The sequence below is a fragment of the Onychostruthus taczanowskii genome, unplaced genomic scaffold (assembly GCF_017590055.1).
Source record: "Onychostruthus taczanowskii isolate IOZ18803 unplaced genomic scaffold, ASM1759005v1 scaffold121, whole genome shotgun sequence".
Lineage (NCBI taxonomy): Eukaryota > Metazoa > Chordata > Aves > Passeriformes > Passeridae > Onychostruthus > Onychostruthus taczanowskii.
In genome coordinates this window covers 249,526-272,383 of record NW_024498363.1, presented here as the reverse complement: position 1 = coordinate 272,383, position 22,858 = coordinate 249,526, and the positions used below count along the sequence as shown (strand labels likewise).

The 22,858-nt window shown below is 37.8% G+C and overlaps 1 protein-coding gene across 3 annotated transcripts in view; it reads left to right on the top strand.

Annotated features, from left to right (window-relative positions):
• GAK (cyclin G associated kinase) overlaps positions 1–22,858 on the top strand; it is a 67,958-nt gene that overhangs the window by 8,636 nt on the left and 36,464 nt on the right. For all 3 annotated transcript variants that reach the window (XM_041395901.1, XM_041395902.1, XM_041395900.1), the window contains exons 4-11: positions 1,205–1,319; positions 1,743–1,885; positions 4,016–4,141; positions 5,222–5,311; positions 10,857–10,992; positions 11,603–11,715; positions 12,257–12,368; positions 14,563–14,686. In XM_041395901.1, the coding sequence (XP_041251835.1) occupies positions 1,205–1,319; positions 1,743–1,885; positions 4,016–4,141; positions 5,222–5,311; positions 10,857–10,992; positions 11,603–11,715; positions 12,257–12,368; positions 14,563–14,686 (959 nt within the window). The remainder of the gene's footprint in view (positions 1–1,204; positions 1,320–1,742; positions 1,886–4,015; positions 4,142–5,221; positions 5,312–10,856; positions 10,993–11,602; positions 11,716–12,256; positions 12,369–14,562; positions 14,687–22,858) is intronic.

Below are 22,858 nucleotides of genomic sequence, written 5' to 3'. Positions count from 1 at the left end.
TTGGACCCTCAGTTTGTTTCAAGAGTCAGCTATTCAGCTGTGGTATGCTGATGCGTTCCCTTCTGAGAGTTCAGCTTCATTTTGAATTAGCAGGCAAACCCACTGATCCTAATTTAAGCTACTCAAATATTTCTTTTTATGACTGCTGATATGTTTGGCAAAATCTTAGCCTAAACACCACTTATGAGAAGTACACTTCCAAGACAGAAAATGTGTAGTGCTATGGTACTCTATCTTCTCTGGCATTATCTTGCCAAGAGTAAAGAGCTCAATGTTCTTTGGATGTTTTTCACAGCTCAGAGCCACTAAAGCAGGTGTACAACAAGATGAAGGGTTACTTGTTGCTGACTTTCTGAGATAAGACTGTGAAGTGCAATTAATTCCTAGAGCTCTGAATAGACAGTTGTGGAGAGATGCATAAGATCAGATTAATATGAATTGTGTGGATCCAACTTGCCCATTTTAATACCTTTGTTCTACTTACAAAGTCTTTGCTTTTCTCTCTTAAAACTTGGTGAATGCATCCTGTAAATAGATAGTGTTTGACTCACAGGCATGAGTGTCAATGTACGCACAGATGAGCATAGTGCAGCGTAACTTCCGCTGACAGGAGCTGAGATCACTTACACTGTACTCCCCATTACATAGCTCAAAAATGATACCTCAGGTTTGTGAACTGAAAGTGAAACATGATAGAGGTTTTAGCATGACAAATTATTACTAATGATGAGAGGGTAAGTTCCTTGCCCTTTTAGGGGTCTAATTGTTTTGAACTCTATTTTAATTACTTAAAATTGAAGCATGGCATGCTTAATACTTCTTTGGGAAAGATAGGAAAGGGTTACAATAGCCCTTTCTTGATCAGCCATCTAGAGAGGCAGCTGATAATTAGAAGATGTCCCTGCTACTCCTTCTAGGCAGTCATTGTCAAAAGACAAAAAGAACTAGCCCTGTTAATGAGTCCAGTTTCTTCCGAGCCATAATCATAAGGATTTAAAAAATTTTTTTAAAACTTTTTATTGAATTACCTTCGATTTCTTTCTCAGATTTCTTACAGCTGAGGCATGTATTTCCCAGTTTGCTTAGGGTATTGATTGCAGCTACTATGCTATCTGTGGTTTTAAGCTAACATTTCAAATGAACTATTGGATGCAATAGTATCAATGAACTTGGGAGTCATCTTCCTTGAACATTTTATCTCCAGAAAAAACTTTCAGGTCATCCCAACATTGTCCAGTTTTGCTCTGCAGCATCTATAGGAAAAGAAGAATCAGACACGGGGCAGGGAGAGTTTCTTCTGCTTACAGAGCTTTGTAAAGGTAAACTTTATTTCTTTTCCCAGCAGTGCACACTTCTTCTGGAAGCTGTTTTGCACAGGTTGCTTGTTAACTTAAAAGCTTGGAATGACTGTAGAAGATAACATGGTTCAGTGGAGCTAAAGTTAGAACTTATCTTTTATAGGATAAAGATCATGGTTTTTTAGGCTACAGTTTAACCTTGTCTTAAATATGAGGTAATCATTAAGTTTTTTGTGTTTGAGACTAGTCAGAGAAAGGAAGGGTAGGAGTAGTTCATTAGAGCACTCTTTCTCTTGTTATTGTAGTCAGTGTGGACTTGCCATTTTCAGAAAATCTATTGAATACAACTCAAGATTGTTTCTTGAGAAGGGTCTATTTGCATCAGTCTTTCAGAATTTGCAGTGTTCTCTGTGTGCTTATGTGAATTTCTCTCACTTCCTGCAGGACAGCTGGTGGAATTCTTAATGAAAGTAGAATCCAAAGGACCTATCTCTTGTGACACAGTTTTGAAGATCTTTTATCAGACCTGCAGAGCGGTGCAGCATATGCATAAGCAGAAGCCTCCTATTATTCATAGAGACTTAAAGGTATGTTACAATATTTAAATAAATAGACTTACAAGCAGTCTATCTGAAACAAGCTGGCAGAAAAGTAGTGTATCATGTTTTACTGATTGAGTTAGCCTGAGTATTTTGGTTTTGATAAAATATTCAGTTACAACTAGTGAAGTGCAGTTGTGGGTTAAGTAGATGTCTTAATAGAAGACATAAAGCTTTGAAGGAGAAGAATATTGAATTGTCTTGAAGGATTACATTGCCATTGAGAATGTATAGTAACCTGTTAATTTTAGAACTGGTAATTTGCATTGTACTTCAGTGCTTGTTTTTAATTTGAATTGTAAAATTTGGTAGGCATAATTCAGGGTAGATTTTGTTTCTTAGGGGGTTTTTGGTTGTTTTTTGTTTAGTTGTTTGGTTTTTTTTTTTGTTTGTTTTGTTTTTGGTTTTTTTTGTTTTGTTTTTTTTTAATTAATTAGTCTTTACTTGGAATCTATAGGCTTATGCTGTAACCAAGTGTTCTATCCTTAAGAGCTTTGGAGATTTGAAAGGACTTACCTGGGTTTGAATTTTGTATTTTGAAGACAGGGATTCACCTTTGCCTGTCCAATATGCCTGTCACTCTTAGATGAAGAAGTCCTCATCATCAGTGAGATTCTGCTGTGCTATGAATATATTTGAATTTTCCTTAGCATAAAAACCTAAGACAGAGGAGATTCTTATTCTTGGATTAGTGTCTAAATTTCACACATGTCTTTCCAACCTGATGTGATTTCATTTAATATAAAACTAGGAAAATTTGTTCCTCCTTAAGTAAGCATGTACTCAATTACTTTGGGGAAAGGAAAATAAGACCACTTCTAGAAGTAAGAGTGTTAATGATTTTAACACTCTCGATGAAAGCTTTAATGTCAGCTATTAGTATAGCCCATAAATATAAACCTAGCTTTGTTGACAGTGCACTCCTTCTCTGTTTTTTTCGCTTGGTACCATTGAACAGACTTTTAGGTTGTGTCAAAGACACGTTAACCGTTCTTCACTGAAATTTCTATATGCCAGCCTCTAGCTTTTGTAGAAAATGTGCATCTCTCTTCCAAAAAAAAAAATAAAGTAAAAAACCTATTTACTAATAAATACACAATTTCTTTCATAGCCAGCTGCGTAGACATTGAGCTAACGCTGTAATTCAGAACTGTTTTTTTCTTCTCAAGGAATGTATCTTCCTGACAGAGCTAAAACGTGGGAAAAGACAGGAATTTGATTTTGTGCTGGTCTCATGTTGCAGAGGCTGCAAAACAAGATTAAATGGTTGTTGTGCTGCAAGAGGCAGAGGCATGACTACAGCCAGGAGCCAAATAGGGATCATTTAACTGTGCTACCCTTGTTAGCAGTCTAAACTAAGGTCAGCAGCGTAGAAAACTATAATTCAGAGTCTTGAGCCAATTAACTTTGACACCTTTTCCTAACTTTATATGAGGTACAAATTTTATTTTTCAGTCCTTTTGTGATTATGACTCCGAGTACATCTGCCCAATACTTCTATTCTTTCCTCAAGTTTCTTCCACATTTCAATCAACAGTACAGTATGTTTGGAATTTATGAATAAGAAAAAGGCAGGAATAATGGATGATAAACTATCTAGGCAGCACATGGTTCTCAAATAACTGTCTCTGCACAGGGTCACAGCTGCTTCTTTATGGGTGTCTCCTAGCAGCCTGCTTCTCTATTAGTACTTCTCTGTTTTTTGCCTATAGCAATCATAACCTTCATCCCACTGCAGCTGAGCTAACAGTGTTCAGTTTTATGCCTGAAAACATTTGGATTCTAAGACACTGCTTGCAGAGTTCTCATCTGAAAAACTGGCCTTTTCTTAGGCTCTAATGAAATGACATTTTTTTTTTTTCTCCCTGAGATTTATTTCTTGCTCTCTGGAATGTTTCCTCTTCATGGTGTGCTTGGTGCTTCCTTTCAAAACTTGGCTCTGTTGCTACCATATAAAACAACAGTAATGTCTGAAATCTTTGTTTTCCTATAAACAATATTTTTGGCTGAAGTGATTAGTTTTTATGTGTATGCACAAGTAAGATGTGTATAAAAGAGCATGTGTGTTAGGATGAAAATGATATTTTTTAAAATCTGTTACTTTACATCTTTTTGAAGGTGGAAAATTTGCTTATTAGTAATCAGGGGACAATTAAACTTTGTGACTTCGGTAGTGCTACAACTATAGCTTACTATCCTGACTACAACTGGTCTGCACAGAAGAGAGCAGTGGTTGAAGAAGAGGTGAGTCTATTTTAATGTGATTTAATTCTAATATCAACAGTGGATTAATTTAACTGTTAATATTAATCTGGTATTAATTTGTGAGATATCTAAGACAACTGAAGATTTTTTCAGGTAGAGCATTATTTATAAAGCTTTGGCTTTGTGTTAGTTTTGCTAGAGTTCAAAAGCTGTCTGCATTTACAATCACAGCTTGTGTTCTGTAGCTACATGTGGAAACACTTCAGCATGGTCAGTGTCCATTCTGCAGTCTGCTTGAAAATAAAAGTGGTTACTAGGGCTTCTTCTAGTTGCACTGGACAAGAAATTGGTTGTGCCACACTGATGTCCACCACCTGATCTGTTTTTCCTCAGTTGAATGATCTGTAAATGAGAGGCAAGTTTGCTCAGCAGAATAGGAGTGGGCATTATTGCAGTGCCTTGGACTACAGTAACCAAATCTAGGATGCAGTGTACTTTTGCAAAGTGCATTTGTTCTTAGTTTAGAGTTGAGAGTAATGCTAGCAAATCTAGTGTAGTACATCAGCAGGAGAAATACACTTAAGTTCATGGGTACAACTTCTGACATTACAAACCCCTGTTTTGCAGTCTGGTATTCTTGGAAAGCATTGCACTGATGAAATGATGATGTTGTACCACTGTTTTGTATAGTCTATGCAAAAAGATGGTATAAAAGGTATTTCCAGGTATTCTTATGACCAGAGTTTCTCTTTGGATTTGTCTGCACTGTCATTAAGCTGACAAAGTGAGAGAGATGCACTGGAGTGTGAATTCACTTATTGGCTAATTGTTGATTTTTGGTATTAGTGCTCCTGTCCATTTTTGCCTCACTTCATGTGCTTTGCTGTTTGGGAGGACTCCTGATGGTCAATGTTGAATCCTACTGTCTTCACGTGACCTTATGTCAAAGCTATTGTGACTACTGCAGGATTCAATTGATGGCTTTTCCTTGACAAGTGTTTCTGAAATAAATTTTAAAAATGAGCGTATTATCCATTCTACATGGAGAGCTGTTTCCTTGGTTGATTGCTGTTAAAGCTCATTGTTCAAGATTGTTTTAATAAATTCTGTCTTCTCCAGATCACAAGGAATACAACACCAATATACAGGACACCAGAAATGATAGACTTGTATTCAAACTTCCCAATTGGTGAAAAGCAGGACATTTGGGTAAGAAGTCTTTTTTTTTTTTGCTGCATCATAGTTGCTCATGTCATAGTGAAACTGATTTTGCAGGCTTTGTGTTAGTTTGTTGATTAAATAACTAAAGCACCGGAATAAATGTAGGATGCTGTCTTAGATCAAAATAAACTTAAGTAGTATGGATTCTGTATCTAAATGTTAAAAGAATGAGATATACTGTGCAAGGTTTTTTCCCGGATCAGACTTGACTTCTATTTGAAAGGCAATGCTGAGCTAACATTCGGTAGAACTGTTGCCTAGTTGGAGCTTGCCACCATAAATCCAGAATACTTAGAGTCCTTAGATTTAAATTCTTGCCTTTCATGTTCTGCCATGCATATAATCCTGTGACAGCCTATTGCTGAGTTCAAAATGGTTATGTCTAGGTATGGAATGTAGCTAAAATACTGACAGATATCAAGAATGAGAGCAATGCAGAGATCATTCATGCTTTGAAAGGATAGTAAGCTGCACACTTTCACTAAAAAATCTATAGTGAGAATTAAAGGTAGATATTAAATCCTCAGGTCTACCTTTTCCAGCTGCATAATGTTGCAGTACTGAGGTACTCCCCAGTAGTGTAGCGCTTAATGACTTGGTTTATGGGATGTTCTTATGAAGGCAGGTGTCAAGCTGTTCAGTTCTTACCTGTATCAGCAGTGTATCAAAAGACAAATTGAGAAAGTGTAATGCTGGTGCTTTAAAAGATTGCATAAACAATCTTGGAACTTCATTCAGTTTATTAAATTAGTTGCAAGATACTGTGGGAACTCTTGTTCAGTTTCTACAGCTGTTGTTGATGTCCTTGTAGCATGTGAAGAAACACAAAATAAAACACATTCTTCTGACCATTTGGTCTCTTCATGTGCATTAAATACTGTCAGCCTGAGCCAGGATTACAGAATGACTAGGTTGGAAGAGGCCTTCAAGATCATCAAGACCAACCTGTGCCCTAACACTTCAACTAAACCATGGCACCAAGTGCCACATCCCATCTTTTTTTAAACACATCCAGGGATGGTGACTCCACCACCTCCCTGGGCAGACAGGCAGCACTTTATCACTCTTTCTGTAAAAAACTTTTTTCTGATATCTAATCTATATTTAAGGGGGTTATTGTGGCCAAAATGCAGGACTTGGCACTTGGACTTATTAAACCTTATCCTGTTAGACCCTGCCCATCCATCCAACCATTCCAGGTCTCTCTGCAGAGCCGTCCTATCTTCCAACACTCGCAGCTTAGTGTCCTCTGCAAATTTACTATGAAAGACTCAACACCCTCATGCATGTAATAAAGAAATCAGTAAAAATATTGAACAGAACTGGCCCCAGCACAGACCCCTAAGGACACCACTGGTGATTGGCTGCCAGCTGGATGCAGCCCTGTTCACCACCACTCTCTGGACCCGGCCATCCAGCCAGTTCCTAACCCATCACAGAGTGCTCCTGTCTAAACTACGGGCTGCCAGCTTTTCCAGGACTGTGCTGTGGGAGACAGTGTCAAAGGCTTTGCTGAAGTCCAAATAGACAACATCCACAACCTTCCCCTCATTCACCAGGTGGGTCACCTGCTTATAAAAGGAGATCAGGTTGGTTAGATGGGACCTGCCCCTCCTAAATCTATGCTGGCTGCATCTGATACCTGGCCATCCTGTAAGTGTTGCATGATGATACTCAGTATAAACTGTTCCATTACCTTACCAGGTACTGAGGTCAGGCTAACTGGCCTATAATTACCAGGATCTTCCTTCCCACGCTTTTTGTGGATGGGTGTCACATTGGCCAGCTTCCAGCCATCTGGAACCTCACCAGTGAGCCAGACTGCTGGTAAATGATGGAGAGTGGCTTCACAAGCTCATCTGCCAGCTCCCTCATCTCCCTGGGATGGATCCCATCTGGGCCCATAGATTTATGAACATCAGTGGCTCAGCAGGCCTCTGACGATTTCCTCCTGGATAACAGGGTGACTATTCTGTTCCCTGACACCATCTGCCAACCCAGGAGGAGAGCTGTCCTGAGCACAAGCCATCTTGTCACTAAAGACTGAGGCAAAGAAGGTGTTAAGCACTTCTGCCTTCTCCTCATCTTCAGTTACTAAGTTCCCTCCTACATCCAGTAGAGAACAAAGGTTGGTCTTACCCTTCCTTTTGCCATTAATATATTTGTAAAAACATTTTTTTATTGTCCTTTACAAAAGTTGCCAAATTGAGTTCAAACTGAACTTTGGCCGCCCTAAGTTTTTTCCTACTACATGCTGTAGCAACCCCATGAAATACTTCCTGAGATACCTGACCCTCCTTCCAAAGATGATGAATCTTCTTTTTATTCCTAAGTTCCTTCGAAACCTCATTGCCCATCCTGGTTTGCCGTGTTAATGTCCAGTCAAAAACAAAACTAGGAATGTGTTCAATAAAATCATCACTCAAAAGGGCAATTGCAGTTTATTTTTTGTTGAAAATAAAATATATGTATATGTTAGTGTTAATATGGTGGTCTCCTTCTGTATTTTAGGAAGATCTGTTTCATTTACCATACCTGAGTTGGAATGTATTGTTCCATATTTTTTACTTTATGCTTTGGGTTCAATAAAAATATAAAAGTATTTTGCAGTAGAATATGGCCCTGTCTCTGGAAGCATAAATGATTTGTAGTTTGTGTCTAGGATAAAAAAACCCAATTTTTCAAAGAAAGCAGGTAGAGTGATTAACACTCTTGAGTCTGTGTATTTATCACTACATGAGCTTAAAAACAAAGGAAGTAATGTCTGTCTTAGAACAGCAGCACAGATGAAAGGTTAGTTATCAACCACATTGACTCCACAGTGGGAATGTGATTAGGTGTCATTTTAAGTCCAGAGTTTCTTAGACTTGCTGTCTGCTTTCTGTACATTTTCTGCCTAAAGATCAGAAAATAAACACTGAATCCAAATGTTTTAGTTACTTGTTTTCAAAATTAATGTGAATTCCTGAACTCAAATTCTACTAAGTGACAGGCTGTTCCTTGTCAAGTGCTTTTTCTCCATGCTTGAAAGGCCCTTCATACCCTCTCACTCTCAAAGATTTTTGAAAAGCAAAATGACTTCAGAAATGTTTGTTAAGGAGCAAAATTTCAAAGCTGGGTTCTCCTAGCCAATATCTAATTAAAAAGTTTTAATGGTCCATGCAAGACATACTGCAGCTTTTAATTCAATGTGAGCTGAACGATCTCTTCAGGTTTCATGTAGTTTAATTTGACTTAATTTTACTTGTGTCTAATATCTGTGTCATCCTGCAGTTGTACTGTAGAACTCTAGTGTGCTGCTTGTTACCTGAAAATAATCCAGGGAAAAATAACTATTTTTATTTGTTTAAATTTGTTTATTTGTTTGTTTGTTTCTTTCTTATCCCCTTAATCCCCAAACACTGTCTGAACCTTTTAAAAACCCCACTGTCATCCTAAGGAAGATTTCAATTAGTTGCTGGTAAAGGCCCAGTAGCAGGTCAAAAGTTACTCCTAGCTATTTTTGATTGTGGTTCTGCTTTTTTCCTTCTGGCTTGTGAGTGCTCAGATGGGTCTGGGTAACTTCTACAGAAGGACTGTGCAGCTTTGGGACAACATCTTGGGAATGAACTCTTCTGTCAGGTGTAGCAGTACTGAGGCTGTGTGAATGGTGTTGGCTTTGAGGACTTGCCTTGCTGCAGCTGAAATTGCCTTCTAGACAAATTGAATGACAGTTGGTGTTTAAAACAGCCAAAATTTATCACAGTTACAATCCTAAGTTACAGGTAAACCAGAGGAAGTTAATAACATTCTCCAGCAATTGAAGCAAAAATCAAATCTGAGAGGCCTCTCTGTTTCCTGTGTGTTCAACTGATTGCCTTGGTACTTTTCTCTCCTGTGTGGCTGTGGGTGCTCTCTCCTGATGTGCAGAGTATCTTGGGCTGCACAGGGAGTAGTTTTGTTTCTCTAACTAAATGATCATCTGCTTTGTGAGTAAGCATTTTGTGGAGGTGTAGATGGTATTTTCTGTACTGCCCTGCTGAATTAGTTGGTGTGGACTGTATGATGGTTCCATGTACACTTTACAAAGAGTCTTTTTCCACAGCCTGACAAAAATGTGCAAGAATATACAGAATTAACAAATGTACTTTATTTCTGGTCCTGGACTGAGAGGCTCTCAAAGTATTTTGGAGTAACTAAATCCCTACACCTCAGAGACATCAATAACTTTCAGACTTTAGAAGCTCTTCTTGGGATAAATTGACAACCAAGTTGGAGATGGTGCACACAGAGGGCTGAAGGTAGTGGGCAGTTTTCTTAGGTAACATCTTCAATGGATTGCTTCATTTGTGAGGGCTATAAAAGTCCAAATGTTTAAGTAACTATACATACTGGCTTTCAGAAGAAACTTAGAGGAGGAATTTTCACAACTCATTATGCCAACAGTTACGTGGAGGCATTGGGTGCTTTATTATCAAACTTTTATAGGTGAAAGTTTGTTTCTTTCTTGAAGAAAGAACATGTTTCTGTTATGATAATATACCTGCCAGCATATTTCATATCTTATTTGAAAACATACATATCAATTCACATTTACTTCAGTAACGGGTTCAGTTATCCTAGCTAATCCTTAACACCTGGGTTATTCAGGTGATTAGAATTCAGAACTGATTTCTGTCTTTGTTAGTTTTTGTCTTCTCAGGTTAAAGAAATCTCAAGTTGGACACAGGAAGGAACTTGGAAGTTCCCAGGATATAGTAGTCTGGGTTTTTGTGGTTTTTGAGCCTTGAATGAACTTGTCTGAAAATGGTCTTAAATTTTATTTGTTCCAAGAGTTGAATAGCTACCTGACTGTAGAGAATAAAAGGACTGTAATTTTGGGCTTATTTTCTTCAAACCTTCATCAGAAGATGCATTTTAGAGAAAGTGTTGTGTGTCTCCCTAGAGTTTTTTAAGCAATTTGCTTAGTACTTACATAGTCACCTAGCTTTTGTATTGCATAACAATGTATCCAAGTTCGACCAAATTCTGTCTTGACAAATAAAATGTGTCTCCTTGCAGCACAGGATTGAGATATGAAATAAAACTTCTGAACGTTTTTTGAAAGAATATTCCTGCTCTTGAACATGTTCAGTATGGCAAGACAACTTATTTTTGTATGCTTTGAAATTCATAAAATGGATTTCTTGTAATGACTTCTACATGATTTTTTAAAAATAGACAGGAATAGTTTTCCCATATGACAGGTGATAGGACTAGAGGAAATGGCCTCAAGTTGCACAAGGGGATGTTTAGGTTGGATATTAGAAAAGATTTCTTCACTGTAAGGATTTTTGGGCACTGGAAGAACTGTCCTGGGCAGTGGTTGAGTTACCATCCATGAAGGCATTCAAAAGATGTGTAGATATGGTACTGAGGGACACGGTTTAGCGGTGGATTTGGCAGAGCTAAGTTAACCTTTGAACTTGAGGATCATAAAGGTCTTTTCCAGCCTCAAGGTCCCCTGCAGGATCCTATGCATAATCCTACACAGTATTTCTGTTTACCTCTGTAGGCTCTGGGCTGTATCCTGTACTTGCTGTGCTTTAGGCAACACCCGTTTGAAGATGGAGCTAAACTTCGCATAGTCAATGGGAAATATGTCATCCCACAAAATGACACCCGCTACTCTGTCTTTCATGATCTCATTCGTAAGTTTACAGTATTATTTTATTGGGTGTCTTTGTGGATACATGTTGTTATTAACGGTTGTTCTACTGATAGTTAAATGTTATTGACATGGGAAGGTGAAAAAGGTAGACTGCAGCAACTTCTTATTTTATTAATAATCTTAATCCATTATAGAAAAATAATGAAATTTTATGTGAAAGTTGCTTTTTTAGTTTCTTTTAAGTGTATTGCATGGTATCTGAATTAGTCCATTGGAACATCTGGTCTTTTGATTTGGTTTCTTTGAACTTGCTTGAAAAATTGTTTGCTTTGGGTTTCAGATAGGTTTCTGGAATTGTTAATTACTGTTCCAGAAATGTATCTGACTGCAATAGTATTAGATACAAAGTTATCTCTCATGTTCTTTCTTAACTGTTCCCAGGTTGCATTCTTTGAAATATTATTGATCCTGTGTAGTGTTGTTTTTTTTCTCATGGATACTATTAAGAGAATTATACTTGGATATTGATTTAGTAATTTCTCCATTCTGTTCAGGTGTTTGCTTATTGCACTGGAATGTATTGAAGAAATTATTATCAGCTGGGAGAAAAGCTTTGAAGTGTTTACATTGTCTGGATCTCCTTTTTTTAGGCTCCACTTTGAAAGTGAACCCAGAGGAGAGATTGTCAATCACTGAACTTGTGAACCAACTGCAGGAGATTGCAGCAGCTAGGAATGTCAATCCTAAATCCCCCATCACAGAGGTAAAAATGTCTCATAAGGAATATAATTGATCAGGCCTCCTTTCTGTCCTCTGCAGTATAGTAAAAGATTTCTGAGCAGGTCCCCTGTTCCTTCATATTTTGAAAATTTTTCACGGATTTATTTTGAAGTTCAGTTGAATTGATTAGTATCACTTGTCGGATCTTTGAAAATATGCCCTTTAAAGAACAGAGACCTTAAAAGAGATTTAGTATTTCTTACTGCTTTTTGAAAATATTTTCATCCTCTTGTTTAGTATGCTAGCACTCTGTTTGACATGCTGTTTTCTATCATAATTAACTTGCACAGAAAAGTTTTGTATATGAAGGCTCTGCTTACACTAACTTGAAACCCACTTAGGCATCTCCTGTTCAATGCTTAATTTGCACTATACTGCAGGTGAGTCAATTAGTGTATCTTAACTTTCTGGCTTTGTCCTGAGGTTTAGTTTGCTTGTTCTCACCAAGGAGCAATAATTTGCCAAGCATAGCAAGTTGGGTAAATTAGCAAGAAAATTCTCATCTGGAGTATTATTCTTCTCAGCTTCTGGAGCAAAACGGAGGCTATGGAAACAATGCTCAGCCTCGGACATCTGTGACATCTGTTTCACAGAGCTCCAAGCCTGCAGGGCAGCTCAACAATTTGTACAATGCAGGTATGTTCAAAAAGAGATACCATTTTAGTATAAAGACAAATGCATATCTTCCATGGGGGGAAAAAAAGTAATTTGGGGATTTTACAAATTTTGCATTAGTACTAGCTATTTGGTATTTATGTCATTGCTTCTAGCCTTATATTTTTTCTTTTTTGCAAGGTTTGATTTTGTGTTGTTATGCAAATATGAATTTCTCAAGTCCATTTCTGTGCAAGATAAAAATTATGTTTCCTATGGAAAATAATTTAAAGTGCGCTATTGACCAGTAGAAGCAGGGGTGTTGACATAAGTGAACTAAAACTTGATAATGGTGTGGTTATGAGAAGCAATAATGGTTTAACGAATGAGAGCTGTAGAGGAAGTGTTCAGGTTATGACAGAGGGGTGAAAATAGCCTATTTTAAACCCTGAAACTTTCTTATTCAATGAGGCGACAATATTTGAAAGTGCATTGTCTAAAGAGCCGCATTTAATAGGAGTTTGAATATAAACTGTTAAAAATCCTCGAGTTTTGTGTTTTAATTGAAACGTTGTTACCTTGTGGCAGAAGGTACTGAAATCAGGACATAGCCTGAGTTTGTGTTCAACACTGAATTTCTGAGGTAAAGAGAGCAACAGTTGCCTTTGCTTTTCAAGAGGAACTATTTAACATCAGATGTGTTACAACATAAAAAGATGGCAGCTATTTTTGGTGTGTTGTTATCACTTGGTGTTAAAACAGGTTTAATGTCTGGATAAATACAGATAGCTTAATAAAGAAATACAGAAGAAATTGTAGGGATTCTGGCTATGGACCATAGTAGTTCAGTAATGCCTGGAATTTGCTGACCTCAAATGTGTTTATTTTAGACTGCAAAAAGCCTGTATGAGGAAGAAATATTTCCGTAAGCACCTGGGTCCACCTCTCTCTTGTTTTCTCTCCTGCTCAAAAAGACTTTGGACCCCCCACCGTGATATTTTGAAGTTCATCTGGCAGTGATAGTAGTCTAAAGCTATTTAGTTTTTCACTTCCAAAAGATCCGTGTCTGACAGCCTCAAAGGGAGAAGGCAGCATTCGGTCTAGTGACTGTCCAGTCAGCACTTTCAGGAACAGCTGTAGCTGGTACTACCTTGAATCCAGCTAATTATGGGAGCATTGTCCAGACTGGACTGCAGGAGAGGGCTGCACTCTAGGGCGTCAGTGGTGAGGAGGAGTTGGGGTTCCATCTGAGAAAAACAGTTGTTGGATTAGCAGAACTAAATGGAATCAACCAAAACATCTCTCCAAAATGACACAATTCAAAGCTTAATATACATACTTAATCTGTAGAAATAGATAATCCAGAGTACATTCAGTTGAAAATATAGTAAAGAAAATAAGCTTGATAGGCTTATTTGCATCTAGTTTTTTACTATTCTTTCTGCATCCATATTAACTATTATATCTGAATATGGAGCACTTTAATGTAGAAGATACCAAGGGACTATTTCGTATTGTATTCAGTTTTCCTTCCAGCTTGAAATTTCTTGCTTGATATTAATTATGATGAACTGTCAATGAGACAAGGGATATCAATTTTCCAGGGGAAATGTTAAAATTGGGTAACATTTATTGCACTAATAATGTGTGTATATCAATGTCTGTGGAAGAATCCAACATCGTATTGCAATTATAATCAAAAGTCTGTCTGGTCATGTTTTGTGTAAGAATGCCTACTGTTTGTTATATACAATCATATTAATAGGTATATTGTGCTGTGATGTTGTGCTATCTGGGATGTTGTACTTGATACTTAAGTTTAACTATGCCAGCTGCATCTGAAGCCCTGCATTAAAATGTGTCTACTGGAGATGATTAAGTCGATCTGCTTATGATAAGCTGCACTTCAGAAACTGGTACTAAAGAAAGGCAATGTTTGCATTGACACTATGAAACATATGCCTTACTTCCAGAATTTTCTGCCTTGTTTACTCATAAATACAGACAGCAAATTAAACAGTGTGTTAGGTATATCACTGGTACTTCCTGACTGCTAGAAGTACTATTTTTTTGCATAGGTCAGAGTTAAGGAGAACTTTGGAACTGTGAGCCTTACAGCAAGGTGTAGCCTGTATGTGCATTCACTTCCTTCCAGCTTTATAGGCAACATGCTTTAAGTCATATCCTGGAATGGGCTCCATAATAAAGTACAATTATTTTTATTCAACTACTCTAGGCCTGACCGTTGCGGAATGTGACCAGACTTATGGAGGGTTCTTTGATATTCTGAGGGGTGGAACAGAGCGATTTTTCACTAATATTAAGGATACCTCTTCTAAAGTTATCCAGTCTGTGGCCAAGTGAGTAAAATAAAAAATACAAAAAATAAAAAATTGTGCTGATAAGAGTTCTAAATGAAGGCACAGGAGTTTACTCCAGAAATGGTAAATTCAGCATATTTGTCCAGGTTTGAGCTGTAGTAGCTGATAGCTACCCTCTGAGATTTTATGTATGATATTAATACAACAGTCATGTACTAGAATTGAGAATGTTGCAGTAAGAGCCTGTTTGTAAGTACTACTTGCCCTACTGTACTTTAAATACTGAAAACCTTTGAGACATGAGCAGGTGGGGGCTGAAGCAGCATGAAGAATTGAATTATTAGATAGGGCCTTCATGAATAAAAGAGGAATTAAAAAGATGGAGTGGTGAAATGTACAAATCAAGGGAATAGGTGTGAGGAGGGAAAATACCTGCAGGAAAATAAGCTCTTCATTTTAGTTTCCAGGTGGAATCCTATGCCTTCAAGACAGTGGGAGAGGCACTCTTTGTCTCCTGTGCCCTGTATTGCATGTATGAATACTCTCATGTTTAGAGGTGTATGTTTTCAGATTTGTATTGTGTGATTATTTTTTTTCTGATCAGGTTGTCAGTCCCATTTCAAATATTTCTAATGCTTCCTTATGATCAATATTAATCAGTCTGTACAATTTATACATTTTTAGCTCATAATAAAATTCTATGCACTGTTAAAATAAGAGCAGGTAAGTCACTACTGAATATGTTGTCTGAATTAGAGCCTCCAAAAGAATACTAAACTGTTTCTCACTGTAGGCTTTGTGATCCTTTAGTTAGGATATCGCGTTACAGCTTGTGAAATGCATTTCTTCATATGTAGGTTTTTTTCAAAATTTTTTCAGGTGTTACTTGTGCATAGTACTGCTCTAAAGTATTTGTAATGATCAGGTAAGTTAGATTTGTAGATACTGCACCTCTGTGTCCACTTCAAGTGTGTTTTTAGCTGTTGGCTCTTACACTTAGTCTGTTAAAACTTCTAAATATGGCTTAGAAAGGCCAGGTCTTCTATTTTTTATAACTGGCAAAAGCTGCACTGCTTTGGTTTGTCCTTAAGTATTCTATAGAAGTAACTAGGATAGTGGCATTAAACTTTCATCCCTGGGAAAACCACATGAACACAGGGCAGGGATGTGTACAAGGGGAACAAACTGTTGCATGATGAAAAGCAGTTTTGACAAAGTTACAAGCCCTACTTTCCGATGGATGTTTATTAGATCGTACTATGTTTTTATTGTACTCTACATGCATCTGAAGTACTCCTACACTTCACTTGCTTATTCTCTTGACTCCACGTGACTTTCTGGGTGCACCTTCATCACTTAGTTATGTTTGAAGGAGTTTTCTCTTCCTGCTCTTGCAAGTGGTTTCTTCCTTAAAGGCTACTGGAAGTTTAATCTTTTTTTTAATTTCATCCTGTGCAGTTTTTCCCTTTTCTAGCGGTGGGTTAGAACTGTCTAAAATAGTCTTTTTAATATGGAATGGCTTGTGCTGTGCCTACGCCTTATTTTTATTTCTCTTACCTTACAGATGTGTGTAGCTTTTTGCTTTGTGTGATTTCCTTTGCTTCCATAGTAAGTGTAGTGGGCAAGGAATCAAACAGTAACTGTACATCCAACCACATCTGCAGAGCTCATCTAGCAACTTCTGAAGTACTGGACAGTGAGTACTTGCTGTCTGAAAAGATTCTGTTCAGTTCTCATGCTCTTCTCCACAACTGTTTGTTTAGATTATGGTGATTGCCCAAAATAAGTCTTACATCTGTCTTATTGTTGAAACTTAGTATGCCTCTTCTCAGTCTCTAGTTAGTGTTCTGTGGCTGAACACAACAGCTTAGTGCACGGCTTGTGGAACTTACTAAATATTAGCCAAAGGAAAACTCATTACTTTTACCTCATATGTTTGAATTACAGTAAGTCACATGTGGATGTTTACTAGAACTGAGTATCTTGAAAATGTAATTGTTTGACCTGATACTAGTTTGTAGCTTTTAGTGTGAGGGTATGTTGTCATATCCAGATAAGATCAATTAGCCAGAGACCTGTTCAAACTACTGAGGAAGGTGGGTTGACAGAGGACTGTCAGACAGGGTATGCTATGTCCCAAGATGGATCATGAGGAGATCAGTCCCTCTCAAATGTTTTGGACTCGGTTGGTTGAATAAGGGTTTTGTTTAAGTGGCTCTTGACCGTCACCTTTGACACAATATGTGAAACTGTCAAATTTTTGTTTAAGTTCTGCGCTATCATAAGCAAATCTTGGTTTTGTGGAGCACCCTCTGTCTCCATACAACTGGGTTTTTCTTTTCTTGCATTATCTGAGTGGATTTAGTCATTGGGCTGAGGAGTGGGGAAAAATAGAGGAAATGCTCCAAGCATGTAGTTCTGCTAGTGAGAATCAGTTATTTTAATACTTACTTTTCCAGTGATTGAAAGACAAATTCTCTCCACTTGTAATTTACCAATATTATTTAGCAGCCCTCAGTTATTTATTATGGCAAGGGTTCTCAGGGTCTCTGCAAGCCCGGCTGCCATAGGTGTCCCAGATAGCAAACTCCTGCTAAGCACAACCTGTCTGGGTCCCTCAGCAAGCTCCCACCTGTAGGCAATCTTAGCAAGCAGCTCAGCTCTTAAGTGAGCTCAGCTCTTTGGTGAATTCAGCTCTTTAGTGATTCCAGCTCTTAGCTTGCTAAGTGCCTCGGCAGATGCAGGAGAGAGATTAGAAGAGTTGTATGCGGTTCCACAGAGGTGTCTTTATTGGCAGCTTCTGCAGAAGGCCACAGTGACAGCTCTTCTGCAGAGCTGGGCAGAAAAAGAGGGGTTTATATAGGGTGTAGACGTTTTGGGAAATAGTCCAATAGTAAGGGTCAAGGCAAAAATGACCTATTGTCATATAGAGAGGTAGCAAGGGTCCGAAGGTGGAAGAGGGGTTTCTTTGGTCCAGTCATCATGACTAGGCATTTCTTATTTAAGCAGCTGACTGCCAGGGAGGCCTTGCAGGCTTGTGGCTGCTACACTGAGTTGTGTAGTTTTCCTTCTTTGTATTGCGTTACATTTTGAATCCTTACTGTATTTAACAGTGAAATGGCAAAACATCAATTAACATGACCAATACTTACTGTTCTATAGGGCCTAAGGTAGGCTTAAGTCCTTTAGTGTTTTACCATTGCTAGCATTTAAAATTCACTGTTCTGCTGAGAGTTCCACCACTGGGCTTTTGCATTCTTAAACTGTGTTTTAATCAAGCTGAATTGTTAATTCTTTGTTTGCATCTGCTATAGGGCATGCCTGTTTCTGTCATATTCATTCTCTGCCTTCACAAGCTTGTTTTGCAGATATAGCTGGTGCAATTGGTGATGTGAGCATACCTCTTCTGCTGTTGCATCTTTGACTACCTTTTCAAAACTCTTCAACCAACATAAGAAGCAGACATTCTGGAAAAATTAAAATGTCTCTTCTTTGTCATGCATTTTCTAACCCCACTTAAGTACTTTTGGAGTCTATAATTTCATTAGGTAGGCTTTTTCCTTCCTACTTATCGTTGCATTTTTGAATTACAGGGTTACTTCCTTTGTCTGCAGACAGACTTCTGTCTTGCTGAATCCAGTCTACAGTGTAAGATTTAAGTATTTTGTTGTTGTGATAAAAAAAAAAAACAAACAAAATTTAATTTTTTCTTTTCTGTAGCTGCCTTTAGGTTAATTCTGATTTCGGTTTCTTATTAGTCCTGATAAAAGATAAAATCTGAAAACTGAAACACACATTTCAGGCTGCTTGGAACAGGAGAGTAAATGAGGACTATCTTCATTGTCCCCCAGATCACCTCAGTTGCAAGTGTCATAACCTCTGTTACAGGTTCAGGTCAGGCATATGCAGTGTGAGAGGACAAAGAGCAATGGGGGTTCAACCCTCTTGTTACAAATTGCCTTAAAAGCAAGTACCAGGGTGGAGATGGGGAAGATATACATTGCTTTATGAAGTGGCACATCTGCACAAACGGGAGCCTTGATTCAGCAGATGTGCCCATATGTGCCTGAAATCTCAGCCTGCAGCTGTGCAGCCACAGCATTTCTCTGTTATGCCCAGAGAACTTTTTTTTTTCCCATTTGTGGAGCTTCTGTGCTCTTTTTTGGGACACCAGTTTTTATGCTTAGTGAGGCCTGCATCCATACAGGTTACAAATGCCCTGTCAAAAAACATAGCTAAATGTTTTAAGGATTGTATCTTCACTGGTATTGAAAGCAGCAGGCAAAACTTGTGATCAGTCTTCCTTTGCTTTGTCAGAACAATCCCTTTTGCAGAAAAGATTATAATGTAGTAATCTAGGAACAATTAGCTGCCTTTTATGCTTGCTTTCTTGGCTTTTAAGGTAATTTTGTTTCTTGTTTAATATTTTATTTCATGGATCTTTGCGTTGCACTAGGTAGTTGCATGATTAATTCAGTTTCCTGAAGCAAAAAACAAATGGGAATAGATTGGTGTGACTTTTAGTGCTATTTTTCTTCCTGGATTTTAAAAAATAAACTGAAAAAAAAAGATGAATGGATTTTTTTTTAACCTTGTAAATGCAGAGATGTCTGTAGGAAGATTGCTTAGTGTTAGGACAGTATTTAATTTAATGGTTTATATGCTGACATGGTAGCTGTGCTGGTTATGGTTAGTCTGTCATTCTTTGTTCTTTATCATCTTCAGTTGTTAGTAAACAGATGGTAGGTACTGTTGTAGAATTTTGTTCTGTATGTTATCTAGTTTATTTTGTGAGTTTAGTTGCTAATTTTAGTTCCATTGTTTTTAATTTGCAGGAGTAGTCTTTTGTTTAATATTACTTATGGTCTTTAGGTGCATCTAGTCTCTGGCAAGAATAGTAATAATGCCAACCATTTACACAGTGAGAAGTTTTTAACATGTAGTTAGAACTTCTTATTTTTGCTTTGATATTTATTCTTCAAAATCAGAATTCATGTCTTACTTGCTTCATTTCATAGAATTAAACAGTAGTTTTGATTGGAAGCAGGATCTGATTCTAACCGCTGAGCAATGGGCAGGGACACCTTCAACTAGACCAGACTAATATCCATCTGCTCTCTTTCAGTTTAAAGCCATTCCTTCATATTCTGTCATTACATGCCCTTGCAAAAAGTCCCTCTCCAGCTTTCTTGTAGGCTCCCATTAGATATTGTAAGGAAATAGCCCCCTGCCTCCATACAGAGACTAGACTAGGCTAGTCCTGTCTCACAGTGAAGTAGTCCCGGTTTTGAATAAGTCTGCATGATCAGAAAAGTGACTAAATGTTGGTGTCATATCATACTTTTTTTTTTTTTTTTTTTTTTTTTTTAACTTAATTAGACCCTTAAAAACACAGGAGTTTCCCAAGTTGGACCACAGGCTGAGAACACTCTATGTATGTTTCTGTTTGCATGCTTTTCTTCTGTTACAACCTGCTAGCAAAACTGCTATCTGAATGAAATTTCTGCTGTTAAGGATATGAAAGGAAAGGCTCTATTTGTGATTTTTAGGTAGAGAGTTTTATCTTGAAATGCACAGGAATGCTTAAACAATGTGGCTAATACATGTTTTTTTCACCTTCTTACTGTTCAAAGAAATCTCAGTTACCATTCTGACATACAACACTCTGCTGAAAACAGTACCTTGTCTTCAGTCTTACTACTGAAATAGCTGTGAAATTTTCAGAATAAAGTTCAGTGAATTCAAGGATATGGTGGTGTTCGGGAGACTTGTGTTGATTTTACAGTTAAGAAGCTTCATTTTAATTAAAACTACACAAAAATTCTGAAGCTTTTTCAATGTAATAGTCACATACTTGGAATACTCTGCTAAATATAAAACTTAAGTTGGCTATGCTGTACTCTGTTGTTGACGTACTATGTGTGTATGGTGAGATCCATGCTCCTAATGTTGGTTTTTAATTTAGACAAATGTAAAAACCAAAGCTTGGCTGAGTGGTGGTGGTAGTAAGAAATCAATTCTGAAAGTCTTCTCGAGGAAATGGGTGTGAGTACTGTTGGTTTTTTGCTCTTAATAATTCTGTGCCAATGTTGCAAGTCGCTGCTTAACCTCGGTGTTACAGTGTTCAAGGGATAATGGTTCTGTGTTCTGCAGCTGTGGTATTAGTTGGTCCTTTACCTTGATACCAAAAAAATTTGATATTAGAATGATTACATGTTTCTTGCTTGAAACAGCTGGATGTAATCAACAAATAGCATTTGATGCTTCTTATCTCTGTAAAGGACTAAGCCATCACAAATTTTAGTAAGCAATTGTTTTTATCTCCGATTGTAAATTTCTGCCTTGATGAGTTTGGCTGCAGCAAGATTAACACCTGAGCTTATGTGATGAAGTATATCCTTCCAAAGGTGCAAAAAGTTTTGAAATTGTTTACCTCCTTATGCAAGGTATCTCAAGGCTGAGGTGTTTTTTTTTTTTGGGTTTTTTTTTGTGGTGGGTTTTTTTGTTTTTTTGTTTTTTTGTTTTTTTGGTTTTTTGTTTTTTTGTTTTTTTAAATGCTATGTCTAGTGAGACTCGAAGTCCCTTGTGGTTTTAGTTTGAGAGTGTGAGTCCTTGTCATTGCTAGGACACTGATTATGTCATTCTGCATAAATATTGTTAAATGGCATTGCATTCAGAAGATTTTTCTTCCCTAATCTAGAATCCTCCTCACTATCCTTGAATATTAAATATACATTTATATATACAATATATATTTTTAATGAATCCCTCTTACCTCCACCATTACTAGCAAGCAGTAAAGAATCAAAACTTAGTGTTCTTTCTTGGTGTTTCAAAATTTGAGTGTAGTATCCTAGGTCTGCTCTTCTAAGCAATGTCCTGAAATTCTGTTGTGATACAGAAGTTTTGTTAGTGCCTCTGAATTAATGAAATATACATCATAGTGTTTTAATGACATTTTGATATTTTGGAGTTAATAGGCTACTGAGATATTTAAGTTAGTGTAAGTCAAATTCACCCATTAGTAGAAATCAAATTCTGTTGGTGAGTTTTGTTCTTATTTTGCCAATCCAGGAGTGAAGACCTGTGTGGTTATACTCAAGGTTGTTGGCCTCCACTGGCTCTCTTCAGTTTTTTTCTCTTTTTCATTCTGCTACATAGCAGATACAATAGAAACAAAAAAGTAATAGTGGTCTTAAATCAGTTAATTTTTTTTTGTTGGCATAATGTGGATGATTAGGTAAAGGTGTGGGAAATTGTAAGTAATCTAAGTATCACTGGGAGATTTTTTGAAAAAGCTGCACTTTTAAACTGTGCACAGTTGTATGAGAGAGAGATGAGTAATGACTAATGCCTTGCTCACTTATGGGAGTTCTGGAAGTGAATTTTTGTAGGAATTATTTAAATGAGGAAGGAGATTGTGGTACTCTCTGTCTTGAGTGCAGGTAGCTCGGGGTGCAGCTGCAGTGGGAGCTGCAGGTTGAGCTCTGGCTGGGAGCCTGAGGCAAGAGGTCAGGAATTGCCAACGTTTGGCACAGCAAAGGGCACAGGGGCTGTGACCCCGGCCGGTGACCAGACACTGGAGGCACTGCAGGAGCCAAGGACTCAGCAGGAAGACCCCACACTTTGTGAGGGTGTAAAAGCGCACTGTTTCCTTTCTTGGGAGTCCCTCCTGGGAGACAGCAATTCCAGCTGTTACTCTGTTGCTGCAGGAGGATTAAATTACTTTGAGCAAACGTAGATCTGGGACTCTGCTATGGGAAGCCTGGGGTGGGACTGGTAAGGAAACCTGGTCTGACTGAGTGGTGTAGCGAGTCAAGTGGGGCACCCATTGGCTCTCCAGCTGCAAAGGGGCTTCAGTCCTGGCAGTGTCAGATCTGGTGGTGGTTCAGGTGTGCTGCCAGAGGCCTTCCTGGATGGCTAGACAGGAAAATGTTCTTAACGCTGTCTCTATGGAATTTGGATATTGGGCAGCATGGCCATCTATGATAGATAGTAACATGCCAGAGTTATGTAATTTAAATTTTGATGTTCAACTAGTAGTCTTTCTTTTAAGCATTGAGATATTTCATTAAAGATATTAATGTATCATCGTTAGATTTTCAAGCTGACACCCTTTAGTGCATTCTTATCAGTAAGAACAGGGGTTAGAGGAGTGAGTTAAAGATTAAAGGTATCTGTACAAAATCCATGGATGGTTTTGGTGCAACT